General features: G+C 49.8%; 1 protein-coding gene and 1 non-coding gene across 2 annotated transcripts in view; one reads left to right on the top strand and one right to left on the bottom strand.

Moving 5' to 3' along the window:
• The first annotated feature begins 7,122 nt into the window (after positions 1-7,122).
• LOC109308864 (collagen and calcium-binding EGF domain-containing protein 1-like) overlaps positions 7,123-20,551 on the top strand; it is a 30,510-nt gene continuing 17,081 nt past the window's right edge. Inside the window, exons 1-2 of the mRNA XM_019533316.1 lie at positions 7,123-7,732; positions 11,570-11,653. Coding sequence (XP_019388861.1) covers positions 7,623-7,732; positions 11,570-11,653 — 194 coding nt within the window. The 5' untranslated portion in view covers positions 7,123-7,622. The remainder of the gene's footprint in view (positions 7,733-11,569; positions 11,654-20,551) is intronic.
• Positions 16,976-17,068, bottom strand: TRNAI-UAU. Its single transcript is given in 2 exon segments — positions 16,976-17,011; positions 17,031-17,068. It is a non-coding gene; the product is annotated as a tRNA-Ile (tRNA).

Genomic DNA, 20,551 nt, shown 5'->3' on the forward strand with positions numbered 1-20,551 from the left:
AACAGTCTTTTTCCTAAGTTTCTTCTTTTTGTTTGATGCAGAAAGCGCTAGGTGAGGTTCTCTAGCCTGTGTGATGATCAGGTTAGGTTATCTAACAGCTTCTTCTGGCCTCTGAATAATATAATACAGCTGTCTAGAAGTGAATTGCCCATGAGACCTTTGCATCCACTCAGACATTGCCTAGAATAACTACCAGGAGTAGCTTTAAGATGACTGAAGCTGGGCTCATTATCCTGGCTGCTGGGACAAACAGAGGTTAGGGTGTTGCAAGGCCCGTACACACCGCTGATAAAGGGAAGCCTGCTATCACCCAGTAATGACCTCCTCTGGCCAGATGAGGAATAGCAGTGCTGGGCTTCAAAGGAAATTCTTCCCAGTCAGTCACATCTGGAAGGATGGAGGTTACCATAAATCAGAGGTTCCCAAACTTTTTCTTATTGCATGCCCATTCCAGATTTACCAGCTGCCCATGTACCCCTATCTGCGTACGTTTTATAGTTTAACACCTTAAATGCCAATTATAACAAAAAAATCTGCCATGACAAAATTTCTCCCACATACACCCTGCGTAGTCTTGCATACCCCCAGAGGTATGCATACCACCGTTTGGGAGCCCCTGTGATAGATGATAGCTGACAGAAAAATTGGTGAGAGTTCCTGTTAATCCCAGATGTGGATGTCTCTCTCTCTGCAAAATCCTGTTGTTTGCAGCTAGTGTTTTCTAGCTAGCATTATAGTTATCTAACAGGTGTACTTTATGCATTTGTTTTACAGCAGAACACAGAGACCCCAGTTGGGATCATGGTGAGTGATGTACTAACATGCCATAAGGCAGCCCACACCCCAAGCAGTGGACAGACAAGACGGGCAGAGACAGGCTATAGGAACACATAGTGGCACATACTAGGAGCCTGGAAGAGCAGTTGCTCACTCACAGCTCATTGAAGTCCACGGGATTACTCACAAGAGGAAGCATTCATTAAACTGACAAAAGGTCTCCACAATCTGGAAGGCCCAGATCCACACACAAACCAACTGCAGATGCTTCGTCAGCCTGATGAGGGGTATTTGCACCTGAAAGCTTGCAAAGAAGAATTTTTCCAACTATTTGAGTTGAAGATATCAGACTTACCAAACGAACCTTGTCTGCCTATGTCCTTAGACCAACACAGCTGCAACCTATACCCCAGATCCACATGAGCATCGAAACATTTAACTCCCATAGGCACCTAAATTCCTCCTCAAAGTGTTTGACTGGAGGCATCACAGGTTTGTTGTTATTAAGATAAGAGGACAAGGCATATTGATGAGTCACTAATGATCCAGTCTAAGATAAGGCAATGGAGAGACATCCCATGACTTCAGTGAGAATATGATCAGGCCTTGTTGATAAAGCAAACATTCCTGACTGTGGCATAATAAAGGCTCTTCTAGGAACCAGCCTGGCGACTCTATTTTCTCAGGTACATTGTTATGCAGCAGAACAAGGCAATAAAAATGCCAGTGGTATCTCAGCCCTCATTGCTGCTCCTTCTCCGGCCACCAGCAAAACACATCAGAAGAAAGAGGAAGTGAAACTAGTGCACAAGGTGGTATATTTATTTATACAAAGATACACACGTGCATACACACACAGATGAAATTATGAGTCTACTGTTGGCTGATAGATAAACCAATCGAGTTTTTGTCAGTCCTAAAACAGAGATGCTGAAAAAGTTCCAGCGGAAATGAGCAGTATGGGCCTGTGGTTCTCACTCGGTAACCATCGGCTTCCTCTCTGCAGGTGTTTACTATCTCAACAAAAGAAAATGGGCAAAGATACCCCACTCCGCTATCACACCGTGGAACCTGTGAGAACTCTCAACTTTCTAACGCTCCCAGGAAGTTCCTGTTCTCTTCAAACACCGCCCTCCCCACCCCACATCTAAACCAACAGAGAAGATGCTTACGCATGATGGACACTGCAGCAGAGCAGAGGTGTTCAGGCAGTGAAGAAAGAAACAAACAAACAAAAAAAAAATCACACCACTTTTAGCTTTGTAGAAGTGCTGTGTTAAACGTCAGATTGGCCTGGTAGAAGCTTGGGGTGGATGTGTGCACCACAGGCCTGGGATTGTGGGATTCAAAATACAGTTTGGGGCCCTTCTGGTTTGGAGGGAAAGCTTGGAAGTTTGACATCAGTGTAACTGATGCAGCAGTGTCTGCCTGAGTCTGCAGGCAGCTTGAAGCAATAGTTCATGGTGCACCTGAAATGTGATGGGTGGGCATGGAAGCACTGCATCTTTGCAGCTTGTGCTTGGTCAGTCACACACATGCAGTTAGCAACAGCACAGGTCTATAGTGAAGACAAGACCTGAGAGGCCATGTCTCAGTAGTCCATGTTGTCGCTGTTCTGCACCTCCAACCCAACCAGGAATGCCCTTGGGCATCGCCCCAGAATACCCTCACATGGCAGAACAGCATAGAGTCCTTTGACTGGCTGTCTTAGGAAATCCGCTGGAAATTTTAAAAAGCTACAATGTTAAAAGGAATTAGAGAAAAGTCACATTGCAAGGTCTAATATTTCACAATCCCAGGAACCTTTTTTGCCAACCCATTGCAAATATGCCTTTTTGTACTTTTCTGAGCATTTGGCTTTGGACCATGGACCAAAATGCAACCCCAGCTATATTTCCTACCCTTAATTCCTGAACTGCTCAACTTCTTTAGTAGCACAGAGTAGGTGGAGGAGGCAGGGGTGGGGAAACAGTCTGGTTCACTTTAGGATTATCAACCCATCACCCACATGTACCATCCATAACATGACCAGCGACAGGCTAGGAGTTTCTATGGCATCTCCACAGGTCTTGGGCATCCAACTGCTCACTGCATGACAGAGGAGGACCTCCCAGTAGGCCATCTGTGTTTAAAAAATAGCTCTTCCCATGAAGAGGAACAGGGTAGCATCATCCTCAAAAGTTCGGGTGAGAACCGCACACTCGCTCTGAAGCATCTTGGACAAGCCGTTTTGAGCTATGGTGCCTTTATGCTGTATTGTGTCCCAGCTAGAAGAGACAGTGGCAGAATAACAGCTTTTCTCCTGCTTCAGGCCAGACCGGTAGCTCTTTGTGAGGCAATTCTCTTAAATAAGCAGGGCTGAGGGTGAGAAAACATCAGTGGGAGAATTCATCTGGGAACTGAAAAGTAGGATGCAATGAGCCTGCTTGAGCCTTGCTGACAGCACAGATCAGGTTTCATGCTAACTGCTTTCCTCTTTTAGCACTGTATCTCTGCCCTAGAGGAGATGAAAACCAGACCCTCAAACCCAAGGAGAGGGGCTGGAGGCAGGAGGCACATTGCAGTCCCAGGCTCGACATCTGTGTTGGTTCCAAATCTCAAAAGGGCCTGTTTGCTGGTGAGGAGCGGGACAACTCTTGTTTACTTATTATAGCTTCTTATTTGCTGCCTCTTCCTGCAGAAGAAAGAGGGGGAGAAAAGCTGGAAACCCCAATCACAGGGAAGAGAGAGGGGTCCAAAGCATGTAGTGCTGGCCTGACCAACAGCTCTCTCTGGGGACTTCACCGCTGGCTTCACTGGATGCCACTTGCACTGATGCCTAGTCCTTTTGAATATCCCACTTGGTGGTAGATGTTAGCTGAGAAAACAGTTATGGGCTTTCAGGCTTCCCTGGGGAGATTTTTTTTTTTTTTTACACATTTTTTTTGTATTCCGGGTCAAATTAGCCAAATCAGTTCTGAATCCGCTCAACTGAGCAAAATTCAATCGTTCAAACACACACAAGCAGCAAGTATCCTCCACCCCAGATTTTTCAGCCTGGGACTTCAGATATTCACAAATCCCTGGGAAGATGCTGGTGGGAGCCTCACATACATGTCTCCTGGCTTAGGGAAGCAGCCGTCCCACCCACCACCCCCAGCTTGGTTCAGATGACACAGGCCTAGCTTGTCTGCCCAGAGTTTAAAAGGCTTGGCATGAGACCCGGCAGTAGCAGACGGTGCATGCAGGTTTGGCAGGAGCTCTGCCAGTTTACACCAGTTGAGGGTCTGACCTGAGGGGGCTTCCAAATGCCCAGCACTTGCCACCTGCTCTGGATTCAGCCGTACGACTGAAAAGCAAAACAAGCTGCTCTGCTCTCTGCCCACATCCTTGCTTCAATGCCCCTGCCCTAAGCAGGCCTTCCCCATCCTCTCATCTGGAAGCTTTGACATTCATTTCATACCACAGAGACTTTCAAGTCCAAAGGCACCTGGTGCCCATGGCCACTGCTCTCTCCCCACTACTCCTTGTTTTAGGAGTCGATGGGATAAGGGAATTCATGGGAAGAGCTTCTTCTACCTTCTGCTTCTGTTGCTGCGCAGGCTCGTGACACAGAAGAGGTTGAGAGGCACTGATTCATAAGCTTCTTTAATTAGGCATTTCATTATACCTTGTCCAAGTCTCTCTTCTTCAGAAGAGTAGCCACAGACTCCTGGGGTGTTTATAGACATGCTCCAGGAGGGAGGAAAAGGGGGAGGGAGGGAGGGCACTTTAATCAGAGCGGCTCTGAGAGCTGCTCTAATTAAAATGCCCGGAGCGTCAGGTGTATCAGCATCCCTGTGTTGGAAAACGGTGGCAGAGGCACTTTAACTAAAGCTCGTCAAATGAGCTTTAGTCAAAGTGCCCCTGCTGCCATTTTTCGGTGCAGGGACACTGATACAGGTGATGCTGGAGCCTGCTGGAGCATGGTAATTACCATGCTCCAGCAGACTCAATTAGTCGAATCTGCTCTAATGTGTTGTAAGTACAACACATTGAAGCAGGCTCTCTGCATGTGTATAGGCGCTCCCTGGTTTTCCTTTTTCATTCAGGAGATGAGTTTCATCTGTCTCAGTCTATGGCTTCCTGTTGCTGCTGCCTTATGAATTATGAAGGGCAAAAGACCCTGGGCTCTTCCTTCTGCAGCCCAACTCAGCCGGGCAAGGAACTTGTCTCCTTTTATCCTCTGCTGGTATCCAAGCTTAACCCCTAATTGGCAATTGTATTGCCTGGGTCAGTACTGTGTCCTAATACGCCTTATATACTCCATATCTACAACCCTGCACCCTCCCTGGGGAGGCATCAAGTCTCTTGCGATTAAAGCTTAGCTTGTTCTGCCTCATTTCAAGCCCACGCAGACACTGTGGGTGTGAAGGTTTGAGTCAAACATGAACATGATTGGGCTCATGTTCTGTTCAGACGAGACAGATAAGGAGGAGAGAGGAAAAACACCGCAGGGGGCTGAGGGTGAGCAAACAGAACGGAGAGTGGGCAGAGTGAAATGCAAATATGGGGGAGACTGTGAGGAAAAAGGCACCAAGGGTTAGGAAAAGAGAAACTGTACAGAGGCAACAAACAGCACAGCCCCCATGGCCTCACTCTTACGTTCTGGGTAGCGGGGGGGTCCCCTGTCCTTGGCGCATAGCAGAGATTTCTCCTTTGCTAGCAAGATAAGTCTGTTTGTTGTTTTAAAGCGAAACACCCTTTCATGATCAGCAGCTTCAGACTGCACAGGGAGAAGGTTCCCAAACTCAGCCTTAACTGTGGCGGTGAAGAGGTTGGCAGAAGCTCAAACACAAGGAGTTTCTCCTTTGCCAGGTGTAATATTTTAGGATTACCCTGAAATGGTATCAGGTAGCAACTCCACAGACAGACTGAGGAAAGGGGCTATAGGGTGGAGGAAAATACAGGGCCAGATTATGAAGGAAGAGACCCTGAGGAAATGGAGATGAGCATTGGGCCCATTCACATTATAATCCTGGATCGTCAACTGGCGTAAATCAGCACTGTGGTATTCAACTCATTGACAACCTGGCCCATGGCTAGAAGATTGTTCAGCAGATCCCTTTCCCAGTACAGGGCTGTTCTCTATACCCTTCTGTGAGGACTGATTTCAAATGCCTCATGCGAGGGAGTGTCCATAAATTACTTTGGAAGACTTGTTTAGCTCCACCTTGAGGTAAGCAGCTGGCTGGGCCTTTCCATAAGGGCTTCAGAGGGTCTGAAATGCCCTCCCATCTCCAGTACAAAGCAATCTAAACTAGGCAGCTGCAGGACCCATGCGATTCAGCTGGGGGTAGAAGAAAGATAAAGAAAGGGGTTGCGACACTGTCTGGATGCATGGAGGTGCTAGTGTTCGATTGTGGGCTGCTGTTTACAACGTGTTGCACCCTGAGCGCATAATGACAGATCGGGAGCCTGAGTGTCAAAGCGTTATATTTATTCTAAATGCAAATAAGCGAAGAAATACAAAATAATTAGTTCCCCTTTACTCCCACTGGCCCAGATTGTAACTCCACCCACTCCGGTGGGATTTATTCTGAGTTATACCAGTGTGAGGAGCACGTTGAGGCCCCTGGGTTTCATTTATCTCTACAGTGTCAGAAACAAGGATGGGGGAATGCAAATAAGTGGTGCCTGATTCTCACTTAGGCTGAAACCACTTGACACCACTCTGCCAAGGGAGGAAAATATGCTTTCCTCTCTTCCTTCCTCCCTTATTTGAGGTATACAGTATATTACTTTAGCAGGTCATAATTTTCCATGTATTTATCCTTGCAGCCGCCCTGGGTGATTAGGAAGCAGTATCATCTATTCACACTGTATCTGAATTTAAACACTCTCTTTAAGGCTCACGTGCATTGCCCAGTTGGCATGAATGGAGCTGCATATACATAAAAACAAGGCCCATAATCTCTCCCTGGTTCATTATTCCTTTGCATGCCCATCACATGGTGGGCACTGGATGAGGGTCCAGGTGCCACTCTAGCATCTATTCAAAGGACATGAAAGCTCCTAAAGAAATGCAAAAACTCCAGCACTCTTGGTTCAGAGATGATACCTTCTATTAGACCACCTAAGACATTGCAGGAAAGCTCATAATAGTTCACAGGGCCCCAGGGAAGGAGCTAGGCTCTGTGGCTGGCAGGAGTCTTGGCAATAAGGGGAAAGAAGCTTTTGGAGGTAGGAAGGTTTTCAGCCTTCTTCCGACAGGGGGAAGGAAACTGTTAGGGAAGTTCTCCTTCCTTTGGTACCAGGAGAGGGGGCTCTTCAGCCAGTGGGAACCAGCATCAGGATATGAAGGGAGAGAGCCAGGGAGGGAGAGAGAGGAAAAGTGCAGCAGCAGCTGGTTGCTGCTGGGGGTAGGACCTAGGAGGAGTTGAACTCTGTCAGTGGGGCAGGGAGCCAGGATGCTTATTAAAACACAGCAGAGCCCACAGGGCAGAGTGAGGAGAGAGCAAGAGGCACTGCTTTCACCCTAACCACTGAGAGGAGCATCTGGAAGTGGCTTTTCCCAAACAAGGCACCAGGGAGCAGGGCTGGGGAGGCATGTGAGAAACCGTGCCCCGGCCTGGAGGGCAAGCGAGCTCTGGGAATCCAAGAGAAAGGAAGGAGTAGAGGCTGCATCTCTGGCAGGCGGTTGTGCTGATTGGGAAAGAGGCAGGCAGGCCGGGGGGAGCTGAGCTGGAGGGGAGGCACTGGAGGTTAAAGACCCTGAAGCCACCACAGCCAGAGGGTGCCTGGTTCTTGCATGGACCCAGTGTGACTCCAGGGAGGTCTGGACCAAGCAGCAGCCAGGACCAGCGCAGGAGTCCACTCCAGTGGCAATGCTGCTGTTGCTGCGCCTGCTGGAAGCTGAGCTGCTCTTGGCTTCCCTGATCTCGCCGCTGGAGTCGCTCTCTGGGCCCTTCGGGCGATTCTCCGCCGAGCAGACAAGGTAAGGCAGTGCATGGCCCCTGCAGCACCTTCCTCTGGGAGCCCTGGCCCCCAGCTCCCTGCACAAGTGGGTGCTAAGTATTGGTCTCTACAGCAGTACTTCTGGGTGCTGGGGTTCTTCTCCACTGGAGCTGTGAGGCAAGGGAGTGGGGCCAGCTGGGAGGAGATGATTAGCAGGAAGGCAAGGACTAGGATCCCAATAAGGGAGGTCTGCTCAGTGGGGACACTGCTCATCTCCATGGGGAAAAGGAAGAGAGCTGTTTGGTTTGGGCCTGGGTTGTAATGGGGTGGGGGGTGCTGGGTGGGAGCCACAGGACCCCCAAAAGCAGCTATCCCCACCTCACCCTCTACCCTGGCAAATCCCCCTTGGACTTTGTGCTCTGGCACAGCAGAAAAATTCCCCCACCCCCTCCCGGCACATGCCATGAGGTGCCCAAATGCAGGCTCCTTCCCATAGCAAGCTGGATGGGGTGAGGTACTGCCTCTCAGCTAGTCCCCCGCCTCCCCCAGCTCCATAGAAACTGATCTCACCTTGCTTTCAGGAGCATAATTAGGATGATTAGAGAGGCCCCCAGGGCATGCAGAGTCTCTGATGCTTGGCACTCCGCCAGGTGTCCGAAGAGCCCCTGAACTACAGGGACTGTCACTGTTTCCATGAAGGATATTCACCTATCTGCCAATCGCCAATAGTTGTCTTCTGTAGGAGCAAGGGTGAAATTAGTCCTCCCAAAAATAAAGGTCCATGATCTTCTCTCCGTCAGTCCCAGCAGGGCCACTCAGCCTTGAGCTAGAGCTGCCCTGGTTGTCCACCCCCCTGGTCTCTCCACATAGCTCTGTGAACGCCCATTCAACATGGCCTGCACCCCTCCAGCTCTTCCAGTAGAGCCTCTTTCAATGCATGTCAGCCCTTCCTGGGTTAAAAGTGGATTTTGCGCTGGCCTGACCATAGCCTCTCAGACGTTGGCTGCAGGCTAGGCCGAGTGGACAGTGAAGCATTGCTTCAGTCAAGAGAAAGGATTCCTCCCACTGTGGGACACTCAGGCCCAGTCTCATACCTGAGACTGCCAACAAGGGGGTGCCAACAAGTGTTAATTGCATTTGGCAATGGTCCTGTAGGAACTGGGCTTCGTTTCCACCAGCTGCTTAGCAGCCCTCAGGGGAGAGAGACTCTTTCCCTGCTAGATTATGCAGTTGGATCCAACCTGGGTGGCTAGTGACTGAAAGTCAGTCTCCTATGACTGATTCCCCAAAGCCCTTTGTAGCTCATTCTTGACTTACAGCTTCCTCTTCTTGGCCAGGCCCCTCGGATCTATGACAGTGTCAATACTGAGAGGTGGGGTGTGGCCCATGGCACCAAGCAGGCCCTACAATGAATTTGAACCCCATGGGCATCCAACAACCATGCTAGAGGCCACCACTGTGAAGCCCAGCTTGCATGCTCTGTGCATGCTACACCCCAATATGGAAGTCATGGGGCCAACAGCACCTATGCCACTAAGCACGGCCAAGCATGAGTGAGCACGTCACGTGTCATGGCAGCATCCCCTAGCATGGTTTGGAGACAGCGTGGAAGTGCCCAGTGGGGCTCCACTATGGACTATGCTTACCAAAATGCATCCCAGACTCAACAGCCCTCCAATCTAAAGCTACCGTAGATGACAGCATCTAGACTTCCAGGTGCCTTTGCCCACAGAGGCATTACCAGGTGCTGCCATGCAATGGAAAAACCACAGAGCCAGGTTCTCGTCCTCCTAAAGGAGCAGGGGAAAGAGGTATATCCTTCATTTGTCCCTTCAGAGCAATCATTAGGGATACAAAATGTATGGGCCAAAACCTGAGCACCCAAAACTCCTGAGGAGGTCAAGGTGACCGGGGTCTAAGGAGGCATAACTCCATTGATTTCAACAGCATTGCACCAGAGCTGGATTTGGCACAGTGGGAATTTGGCAGAAGGGAGAATTTCAGGGTATGCATTTGGCCCTCCCCTCACAAGGCAGGTGTTAATCAGGAAGAACTCCCTGATTCTCAGCAGGGAGGAAGTCACTGGGGGTCACATCACTGTTCAACCAGGGTTGGGAGAGGAGGATGGGGTGCTGGGTTCAAATCCTGAATCTGAACAAGAACGAGCCCGAGGTTCCTGGACATCTCAGAGACAGGCAGCCTGTCTTTGGAAAGTTGTGTAGAGCTAGGACAAGAAACAGAAATATTTGCTAGAAGCCAGAGACCCAGGGGGTGTAACTGGATGTGGATCTTGGGATGGATCTTAAACCAGCCGAGTTTTGACCCGAAATCTTCTCCCATCCACTTCCTTGAGCCTCAGAGGCGATTGTTTTCCATGGTGTTGCGCAATGGAATCGCTGGAACAAATGACACAGTTCCCGACGCCTGTCAAAACCAATTTGCTTGCAGCGACCAGGAGAAATGCTTTAACTCTGCCTGTTGGTGCTCCCGCCGGCCTTACGCCCACTCACAGCCATGTGACAGCCTCCTCTCCACGCTGAGCCATGCGACCCCTTGCGAACCTCTCCATGGCCCAAGGCCTGGTAACCTTTTCCAGGCCCACCCTGGACTACTTGTAGGGCTGAGATCACTGGGGCTGGCTTGGATCTGAGTGCAGAGTCCAGGCAAAGGGTTGCACAATTGCTTGGGAGGGGAAATTTAATGTGGATCATATTTAAAGGAATAGATCAGTGGGATGGACATCAGAGGATGTTTCCAGGAGTTTTCTGGGAGCCCCGGTGGGAACGCACCTTTGATAGAGTTACGCTAGGGGTAAATTTGGCCTTAGGCAGTGTTGCCAACTCTTGCAGGTTTTATCACAGCTCCAGTCCTATTTGATGCTTTTTTGTAAAATCCCCACTCCAAGATTACATAAGAAGTGTTGCTTTCATTTTAACAAAAAGAGAAAGTTTCTAATGCTAGTGTTTGCAGAGAAAAGGCTGGAAACGTGACCCTCACTGCCCCCACCCCCATTCCCGGCAGGCTCAAAAACTAGGAGGCAAATGGAAAGATCCCTGACTTGCTTGTTTTCCTAAAAAGCTCACGGTATTGAGGCCAAACTTACAAATTTCTGACTCCTGATCCTTGAAGGTATGTAGCTTGGAGCACTGCCAGATGGTTCACTAGTGTGAGAGGCAGACAGATGCACACAATCGTATGTGCGCACGCACAGACACACAGACTGTGCAGCCATCACTCATGCAAAGCTCCACTAAAACACACGCTTGCAAGGCAGGTGCCTCTCCCAGCCAGTTTTTGGACGCAGTCCATATGCTGGCAGAGCCAAAGCTCCTCCTGGGGTTAGGCTTTTTTAACGTGAAAGCTGACAACAAGGTATCGGGAGGGCCATCTCTTACCCAGTCCCCACAGCATCCCACACTCTCTCCTCCACAGCAGAAGCCTTTTGGCCCAGTGACAGCTGTTCCCAATGAGCCACTTGGAAACCTCGGCATTCAATTGCTAATCAGCATAACGCTATTACTTAACAGTGCTATGGCTTGCTTTCACTTACCCTAGCAGGCATGACATTAGCTTAGCCCTAGGTTACCACCAAAGACAGGCATGTAGCTAGATCAGGAGGTATGATGGCCGTAGATGACTTAGCCAGTAGCAGATCCAGGAACAGGCAAGTGGAAGTAGGGAGAGGCTGGAGGGACATCTATACACCATCTTAAGTCCCTAGTGTACTTCAAGATCAGGGTCCTTCAAGCAATAAAACCACAGAACAGTGGCTGATGTCCCAGGTGGCTGGGGCCGACGTGGGATGGGACAGGGTAGCTGGTAGTTTGATCTTCCAAGAACAAACAAGTCTTACATTCCTCCTTCTCCTCCTTTTCAGCAGTGAATCTTGTCCTGAGAATAAAATCTTGACAGTGAAGTATTCCTGCACAGGCTCTGGTGGGAGCCCAGCTACCTGTTTACGGTAAGACATGTGCAAGCTTTGGGGAGGGTGGGTGTAGGGGAGGTTCACAGTGTGTTGAGACTGGAGAGGTATCAAGGGCTCTGCTATTCTCCATGTTGAGGAGGCACAATGAGGAAACAACTCTCAGCATAGCTTCACCATATGATCCAATGATCAGAACTGGGGCAATGGGGGTGTGAGGACTCCTGGGCCCTATTTCTGGTTCTTCCACTCCCCATAAGCAAGTCCTTTCCTTTTTTCTGTGCCTTGATTTCCCCATTGGAGAATCAGGAGCTGATCCCACATGTCAACTCCCATATGGCTCTGCAGCTGGCATAAATCATCAAAGCTGCATTCACTCCAGTGAAACTCTGCTGACGTTACATCTGCTGGAGAGTTGGCCCATTGGAGGGTCTGCACATGGGAGGAATGCAGGACCTAGCTCAAAGGTGTTCTGGAGCTTAATGAGTTAATGTTTGTGGCATGCTTGGAGATGCACAGATAAAAGGCACCATGAGCATGCCCTAGATTATTATCAGCCAGAGCTGCTCCTGTTAAACCCATTAGGATGTAACTCTCTCCTCGCCTGAGATTTCATCACTTTGTGTTCATTGACCGGCCTCCTGCAATATATCACCCCACAGAGAGCCCTGCTCCTGCATTAGAACCAGGAGGTCTGAAGTGTCACAACCCGAACCACGTGTCTTCCTGAGGCTGCCCAGCTGAATGCCAGATGTGGCTGGCTTTCTTCTGACAGGCTTTCTATTCAGTATAACGCGGGTTGAGAAGAGCAGTGGCTGGCAGGCTCCAGTCATTGCAAAGGCATTTTTTAATACAGACACTCCAGCATGTTTTTATGCATCGCCAAAGGGAATGCTTGAGGCTTTTGAGGAGGTAGAAATAGATTAGCATAGGGAAAGGGGAGGGCTCTTGGCCAGAGGAATGCACTATCCCATGTTGGTAGCTCTGAATCCATGGGTCTCCCTTTGATCCACCGTGATCCTGCTCTCATGTGAATCATCTACAAAGTGAGGCACCTCCAAATGGCTCTAATCACTGGGCTGCGATCCCTTCCTCGAAGAGTTTGCAGATGGGAATGTTAAACAGCGGCTATGATTGACTATCAGAGCAACGGTGGCAGAAAGCCTCTGTCTCTTAGAAAACCTAAATCAAGGGCCTAAAAAGATAAAAGGTAAAAGTTTTAGGATCATGTAAGAGCCTAAATTTCATTTGTAAGGGCCACCAAAATGCCCCAGCGTTACATTTTTGGCAGTGTCCCACTTTCCCAAGTCACTTAGAAACCAAAGTCCCTTTGTTTGGAAGGATCTTTCCCTCAGATATGCCCACATGAACTTGGGCTCTAAGAGCATTTAGGTGCTTTGGGATTTTACCCTATATCTTCTAGGATCTTCATTTAAAGGTTCCCAAGTGAAGGAGAATTTGCTCAACTCACTGTCAGTTGCCATCCCTATAAGAAACAAAAAAGAAGTATCATCTTTTCTTAATATAACACACCATGGAATATAATATGCTCCTTGTTTCTGAAAGGCAGAATGAAGGGGAGAAAAGATCCTTCCTTGTAGTAAGCAAGTAAGTAAGTAGCAGCAGCTAGGGCAGTGCCTTGAGAGCCTTTCAGGGATGATGCAGAGGGCTAGGCAATGTTAGCACTGTTAGATATGCAAACACAATTCATGGGATAAACCCAGAGGTTTCAAATAGGAATCCATAGTGCCAAAAGGATTCTGCCTGGCTGTGGTCTTTCTGAGGTCTTTGCAACAGAATTGCTCCATTTTTCTAGAGTCAAAAAACAAGTGAAATCTAAGAGCTGGCATTTTCTGAGGGGCGCTTCGAGCCTAAAAAAGTTGAAAGCCAAACCCCCCCGCTGTTCTGCTCCCTGTGGATTGCTGCACATTTTACTTTTGGTTTTGCCCAGTAAGCAACAGAAACTGCGCTTACCGTGTTTCTCATACATAATGTGAACTCTAATTTCCTAGCAACTGATTTGTGGCAAAAAGGTATGTGTTGAAAAATGTTTTGCCTTCTACATCACAATCTTCTTTCTGGCAGATATTGTGGCCTCTGCCCTGTTCTGAAAAGTGACTTGGGTACTTAAAAGTGACTTGGGTACTTAGGAGCCTCTGCTTGAGATGCAACAGAAGTGTGCTAGTGAGCACCTCAGTGAGCTATCTGAAAGCAAACTCAGATGTTCCCACCCATGCTACAGTCCCAACACCTGATTGCAGTGTAAACATCCTCTAAGGCTGTAAATAGATGTCTCATTTGACATAGGCCTAATTGCCCTGGGGTTTGACCCAGATCAGAACAGGTGTAGCACAATCATTCCCATGTTGCCCTTCCAAGCTCCTTTGCTGCTTTTCCACCAGTGAGGATCACACAGCCTGGCTAGCTTGTCCTGGGAAAAAGTGCAGTAAACCTGCGGGCACACACAGCTACATCCTGGGAGAAAACATGTTATCCTGCATACTTCAGAGGGGCTCGAAGCGGGATGGTAGATATGGACTTCTATAGGATGCTTTTTCCCAGGAGAAGTGCAAGATCTATTTATAGCCAAAGATGCATTTGATTCCTAAAGCCTAGATCCTCAAGGTGCTGGGCCCCTCATTGCTCCTTGAAGAGCTAGATCTAAATACCCAGAGGTCAGTTTTTCCGAGGCATCTAAAGAGATGGGATTTGCAAAAGAATCTGACGTGATCAAAGGGAGTTAGAGACTAATCTTCTTATGTCCTTTTGAAAAATCAATCTCTGCTTTTAGGCTTCTTTGTAAATCTGGCCTCGAGCCCCTCACAAAAATGGAAAGGAGGCTCCTAAATCTTTTAAGCAGTTTAAAATTCTGCCCCCGCACTTTGGTCAAGCTCAGGTCATTGGTTACAAGTAAGAATCACAAAGCTAAATTGCATAATCTGTTTATGCCGGCCTGCCCATTTTATCCTAATGGCTTTCATCAGCGTTGAGAACGTGTGACACTAGATACAAAGCAGCTTCCAGGAAGGGGAAGTAGAGGGAGTGTCTGAGAAGAGGGAATGGAGGTAGGGCAGGAGATGGGAGGGAGTGGTGTGAGTCTCAGGTGTAGAAAGAGCGAGCGACTGCAGCCATATGGCAAGACGAGATTCCCATGAATGCGGTGGCACAGGGTGGACAGGCAGGGTCTAACCAGGGAGGCTTCTGGGCCCTGGTCCTCCTCACCAAACCTCTAAAGAAAGCATCTAGGTGGTCAGTGGAGGATGAGATGAGCTTCACAAAGGGTGAGTGCTTCTCCAACAGGTTCCTGCTGCCTGTTGTTAATAATTGCACCCCCCATGGCAGAGAACAGGCTGGGATGTTAGTAGTGCAAAACACAGCCTTTCCCCTGATCCAGAGCCCCCTCTCCAGTGCTCTGCTCTGGGTGTGCAGTTGAGATACTCAAGGGAGTGACTGGAGGGTCTTGCTAGTGACTTCAGTGGGACTGCAGGAGAAGCAGCACTTTCTCCTAGGGGCATTAAAGAAGGGACATCCTGGAATTAAGACACTAGTTTTGGCATGAGAAGAGGTGGGTTCAAGACCCTGCTGTGCGACAGACTCCCTGAATAACTTTGGCAAAGTCACGTGGCTTCTCCATACCTTGCTTTTCCCCATGTGTAAAGCAGATCTCCTTGAATTGAAGGGCTCCCTGGAGACTTCAGTACTGTGGCACTATGCTGGACAAATGGATCTGGGGGCCAGACAGGAGCAATCTAAGCAAAGGAGGCTGAACTAGGAGGCCATCCTGTTATGAGAGGAAGATGCTTGGAGGGCTAGAAAGGGCCAGGGGGTGTTAGTAGATATGCTCTGGGCAGCACGTCCCTCTCAGACTATTTTCAGAGACGCTGCAGCTACAGGCAGGAAGAGCAGAGCAGTACTGGTGGGGAGATCAGATGAGGAGGGGGGGATGCTCACAGAAGTGTTTTGATCCCTGTTCCCACAGTGGAGACCCAAGATTTAAAGAAACCATGGGAAAGAGCTACAGAGCATAGACAGAGACAGACAGACAGGTCCAGGAGAGACAGGCCATGGCAAGGACCTGGCACGGCTGGGGACAGATAGGATGGCATAGAAGAAGGATTGGGCTGCTCAGGGAAACCATAACACACTTTATGTCATGTTGCCTATGGGGTGCTGGCTGTAGCCCAGCCTGGGCTGCTAGTGGCCTCATGCAGGAGCAGCTTGGTGGCCTGTCTGTGCAGACAATGCTGGGCTTAGATCCCTTTGTTCTTCTAATGGGTTCCACTGAATCCCATCTGGCTGCCCCCAGCCTCGCCAGGGCTCTCCCCATCCTGAATGAGAGGCTGCAGCTGGGGCCTTCACTAGCACTGGGTTCCTGCCTCTCCAGACATAGGCAAGACCATCTCCTCCCCATGATCTCCTCAGGCTCCTTTGAGGACTGTCGCTCCTTCTATGCTTTATTAAAGTGCTGGGGGTGTGAGACCCTGGTGCAAAGGCACTCAAATCACATCGATCCCCTGGGAAAATATGGGATGTCTCATCTGCCAGGCCCCTTCTCATACACAGCTCAGACTGAACCTCCTCCAGGTTTGCTAAGCACCTGCCTGGAGATGGTATCTCCAATGCCTGCAGCACTCAGAGTTGATTCATGAAGTCCTTTGCCAATGATCCACCCGCCACAGGACTAAACTTCTGCTCACTGAGCTGCATTAACCTTTTCCATTACCCTGGAAGGACCAGGTTCCCTCAAGCAGATGCCCCAAGGGGCAGGAGCAAAGCCCCTCACCCTTGCTCCTTTGTCTGTCTAGGGCAGGGGTGGCTACCCTGCAGCACGTGTGCCACAAATGGCACAGGCAGCCTCTGTGTGTGTCACGTGGCAGATCAGGAAAGGAACAGGCGGCACAGTGGCAGATAGTTTCATAGTTGTTAGGGGCTGGAAGGGTCCTTACAGATCATTGAGTCCAGTCCCTGCTGCACTTGGACAGGAAAGACTACTGGGATCAGATGACCCCAGCAAAATGGACATCAAGATACTTTTTGAAGACTGCCAGGGTGGGTGACTATACCACCTCTGTGGGGAGCCTGTTCTAAACCCTTGGTACGTGACTTGTAAAGAAATTTTTTCTTAAGTCTATTCTAAAGTGATCTTCAGTCAGCTTGTGACCATTATATCATGTCCTCCCCTGAGGGGCCTTGGTGAGCAGATACTCCCCCAGGCCCTGATGTATGCCCTTGATATGATTATAGGTTGCCACCAAGTGCCCTCCAAGTCTTCTCTTCTCCAGGCTGAACAGTCCCAAGCCTTGCAGTCTCTCCTTGTAAGACCTGGTCTCTAATCATACACCTGGCCCTCCAAAAGTTAAATGCTCCAGGTGAGGCTTGAACTCACAACCTTGGCATCACTTCCTCAGTACTGCCTTATAAGTACCACATGCTAACCTATTGCACCACTGGAGCTGGCAAAGGTCTATACATATGGGAGATAGGGCAGGGAGCAGAAAAACAGAGCAGCAGGTCAGGCAAGGAGCAGAGAGAATGAGGCATGAAGCAGAGCAGTGGATTTGCAGGGAGTGCGGGGAAAGGGGTAGAAAGTAGAGCAGTAGACTGGGCAGGTGAAGGGGATCTGAGCAGCACTTGGAGAGGGTAAGGGGCTAATTTGTAGCACTACCCAAAAGGTTGGACCTCACAGGTGTAGACCCAAAGAATCCTGTCCAGCAAACAAGCCGACCTCTGGCTCTGCAGGAATCATAGAAAGTGGGGAGGAGGTCATCTAGTCTAACCCCCTGCTCAAAGCAGGACCACCCCCAACTAGATCATCCCAGACAAGGTTTGTCTGGCCAGGTCTAAAAAACCTCCAAGGATGGAGATTCCCCCACCTCTCTGGGTAACCTGTTCCAGTGCTTCACCACCCTCCTTGTGAGAAAGCTTTTCCTAATATCCAACCTAAACTTCCCTTGCTGCAACTTGAGAACATTGCTCTTTGTCCTGTCATCTGCCACCACTGGGAACAGTCCAGCTCCATCCTCTTTGGAAGGTAGTTCAAGACTGTCATTAAATGTCCTATCAGTCCTTGTCTTCTCCAAACTAAATAAGCCCAGTTCCCTCAGCCCTCCTCATAAGACATGCTCCCCAGTCCACTAATCATTTTCATTGCCCTCCGGTGGACTCGCTCCAATTTGTCCACATGCTTCCTGTAGTGGGGGGCCCAAAACTGGACACAGTACTCCAGATCTGGCCTCACCAGTGCTGAATAGAGAGACATAATCACTTCCCTCGATCTGCTGGAAATGCTCCTAGTAATGCAGCCCAGTATGCTGTTAGCAGTCCTACCAGTGCAGCCCAGCGTGCCATTAGAATGCAGTAGAGAGCAGCCAGATGACCTCAGAGCAGTGCCCACTAGCCCAGACAGCCGCTCTCTGAGCGACACTCCTTGGAGAACAGAGCACAGCAACAAATCTGACCTATAATAATTCTTCCCTTAGTGCTGCTGGGGACAAGCACCTTAAAAATGCTTCAGGCAGCACTTTTAGAAAGTGGTGTGGGCAAGTGGTAGGACACTGCACTGAAAGACTTCAGTTCCACCCCTGGCTCTGCCCTGAGCTGTGCAGTGACTTTGGAAACTCACTATCTCCTGCTGCCTCTGGTTTTTCCCTCTTGCTGTCCATGTCGCCACGCCCTGCCTATATGCACAGCACCTAGCACAGCTCCCCACAGAGGCTACTGCTGCAGTACAAGCAGTGGCAGCATCTCCCCTGCCTCAGTACAGCTCCTGCAGGAGTGGGAATCATGTCCTGCAAAGCCTCCCTCTTCCAGTAACCTTCCCCTTAGTTTTTTCCAGCACTCCCAGCTGCCTTCAATGTCCTGCCACTCCTCTTCCCCCCACCCTTCCCTCCCCTTCCTTGCCCTCTCTGTCCCATCCCTTTCCAAGCTGAGCCCAGCACAGTCAGGTGCCAGCCACATCTGGAACCCCTCACACCTTGCAGATTACAGCAGAAGTCAGCACAGACTCCTTTACCTTTCCTACAATGCTCCACAGCCTGGATGGACAGCATGGAGCTTCCAGCCCCCTCTCACTCACCTCCCCTTGCTGCTGCCCCCCAGGTCTGCAAGCTGGCCAGCTTCCCTGTGTCCTGGGGACCGAGAGCAACCAGCCCGCTGTCCCACCTTCCCTGGGTGCAGGGCTGGGGGGTAAGTCCACGTGGTGACTGCAGGAGCTGTGGGTATCTCTCAGGCCTGTGCCCATGGGTAGCAGATTCTGCAGTTTGCAGGCTCTGTAAGTGGCATCACGAGGTCCAGTGTTCACAAGCTCCCCATGCAGCCATGTAACTGGTCACCCTGCCACTCTAACTGGTGTTGGTGCAGGTAAGTGCGGCTGGTCCCTACTTTCTCTCATGAGCTTTTTTGCAAGCATCCATTCCTATGGAGTATAGGCATAGAGGGGCCACATCCATCCCAGTGCTGGAGATGAGCTTAGTACAAAGGCCTAGAAAAGGGATGCCAAGGATCACTTTGGCCAGGTGCGATCAGCCTCTGGGCCTTCCTAACTAAGGTCTGGTCCCTCTGGTTGGGAAAAGCCAGGTCACAGCCTGCCACCCCTCCTCCAACATGTACTGGGAGAGGGCACAAGATAGACTCACTCTGTTAGGATACCCCATGTCAGGAATGTTCTCTGGAGGGAGCAGGTCAGCTGGATTAATAGCCATATCAGTGACTTGGCTGACACTTGAAGGGATGTGGAATTGGCTGCACTTGGCCCCTGGCCCCAGTTGAAGGGTGTGGGCTTGGGTGGTGAGGTCAGGTGAGTGGGCTTCATGGGAGAGTAGCCTAGGAGCTGGGCTTCCTCTAAGGGGAGAGTGGGTTCTTGGGTGGGCTGTGGTCTGAAATCCCTTGGGGTGCTCCGATATTTAGATTGGTGACTGGGTAGAGCCTGTGGGCAGCTCCTCCAGGCTGGACTAGAAGTACTAACAGGGAAGGAAAGTCTGACTGGGAAGAGGCCTGAGGAAATACTAGGCAGCAAACTCTGGGAACCCCTGTTGCCCCCCAGCAAGGGATGGAGAAACTATCCCCCTCCAGCATTTGTCCTGTTCTTGGGGACGCTCCTCAGCCCTTCCTGCCTGGCACTGCAAGCTGACTTTGGCTGCAGTTCTCTTCCATCTCCCTCATGGGCTGGGAGATGAGAGGATTGCTCCATCTTATGTCCACTCCTTGTCTCCATTCCCAGATAGGGTCAGCAGCCTTCCTGCCAGTCTCTTCCCATGGGATTGCGACTGCCCTGGTTCCAGCAAGCATGAAATGCTGGAAAGTCCTTTGAGCTCTTGTCAGAGGTGCCCATAAGCTGCCCCACTGATTTCCCATTCCCTTCCACCCAGCTGCCTTGAAAAGCCCTATTTTTGTGTACACTACGTACAAAATAAGAAACACTCCTTGTTTTTGAGAGGCAGAATGAAAAAAAAGAGAGAAATCTTTCTTTACAGTAAGTAATGAGGAGCAGCAAGGAGCAGAACCTGCTTGTTGTTCTGCTCTCTGTGGATCACGTGCACAGTTACTTTTGCTTTTGCCTGGCAGAAGCTTAAGTGGCAGAAACCACTGTTGCTGTATTTCCTCACTTATAAGCCCTGTTTCCAGTAGATGTTTTGTTTTGGGTTTTTTTTGAGAAAAAGATACATATTGTTAATAAAAAATATGGTAGACCTCAGGAGAAGTGCTTTTTTATAGATTCATAGATTCCAGGGTCGGAAGGGACCTTGGTGGGCCATCCTGTCCGACCCCTTGCCCCTGGCAGGCAAGAAAAGGGTCACCAAACCTGGGATCATGTGATCCCAGACAGGTGCCTGTCCAGTCTCCTCCTGAAGACCCCTAAGGATGGGATGAGCATCACCTCCCTTGGAAACCCTTTCCAGATCCTGGCAAACCTGACCGTGAAAAACTTTTTTCTAATGT

This window comes from Crocodylus porosus, unplaced genomic scaffold (genome assembly GCF_001723895.1).
Source record: "Crocodylus porosus isolate Cpor-Errol unplaced genomic scaffold, CroPor_comp1, whole genome shotgun sequence".
Lineage (NCBI taxonomy): Eukaryota > Metazoa > Chordata > Crocodylia > Crocodylidae > Crocodylus > Crocodylus porosus.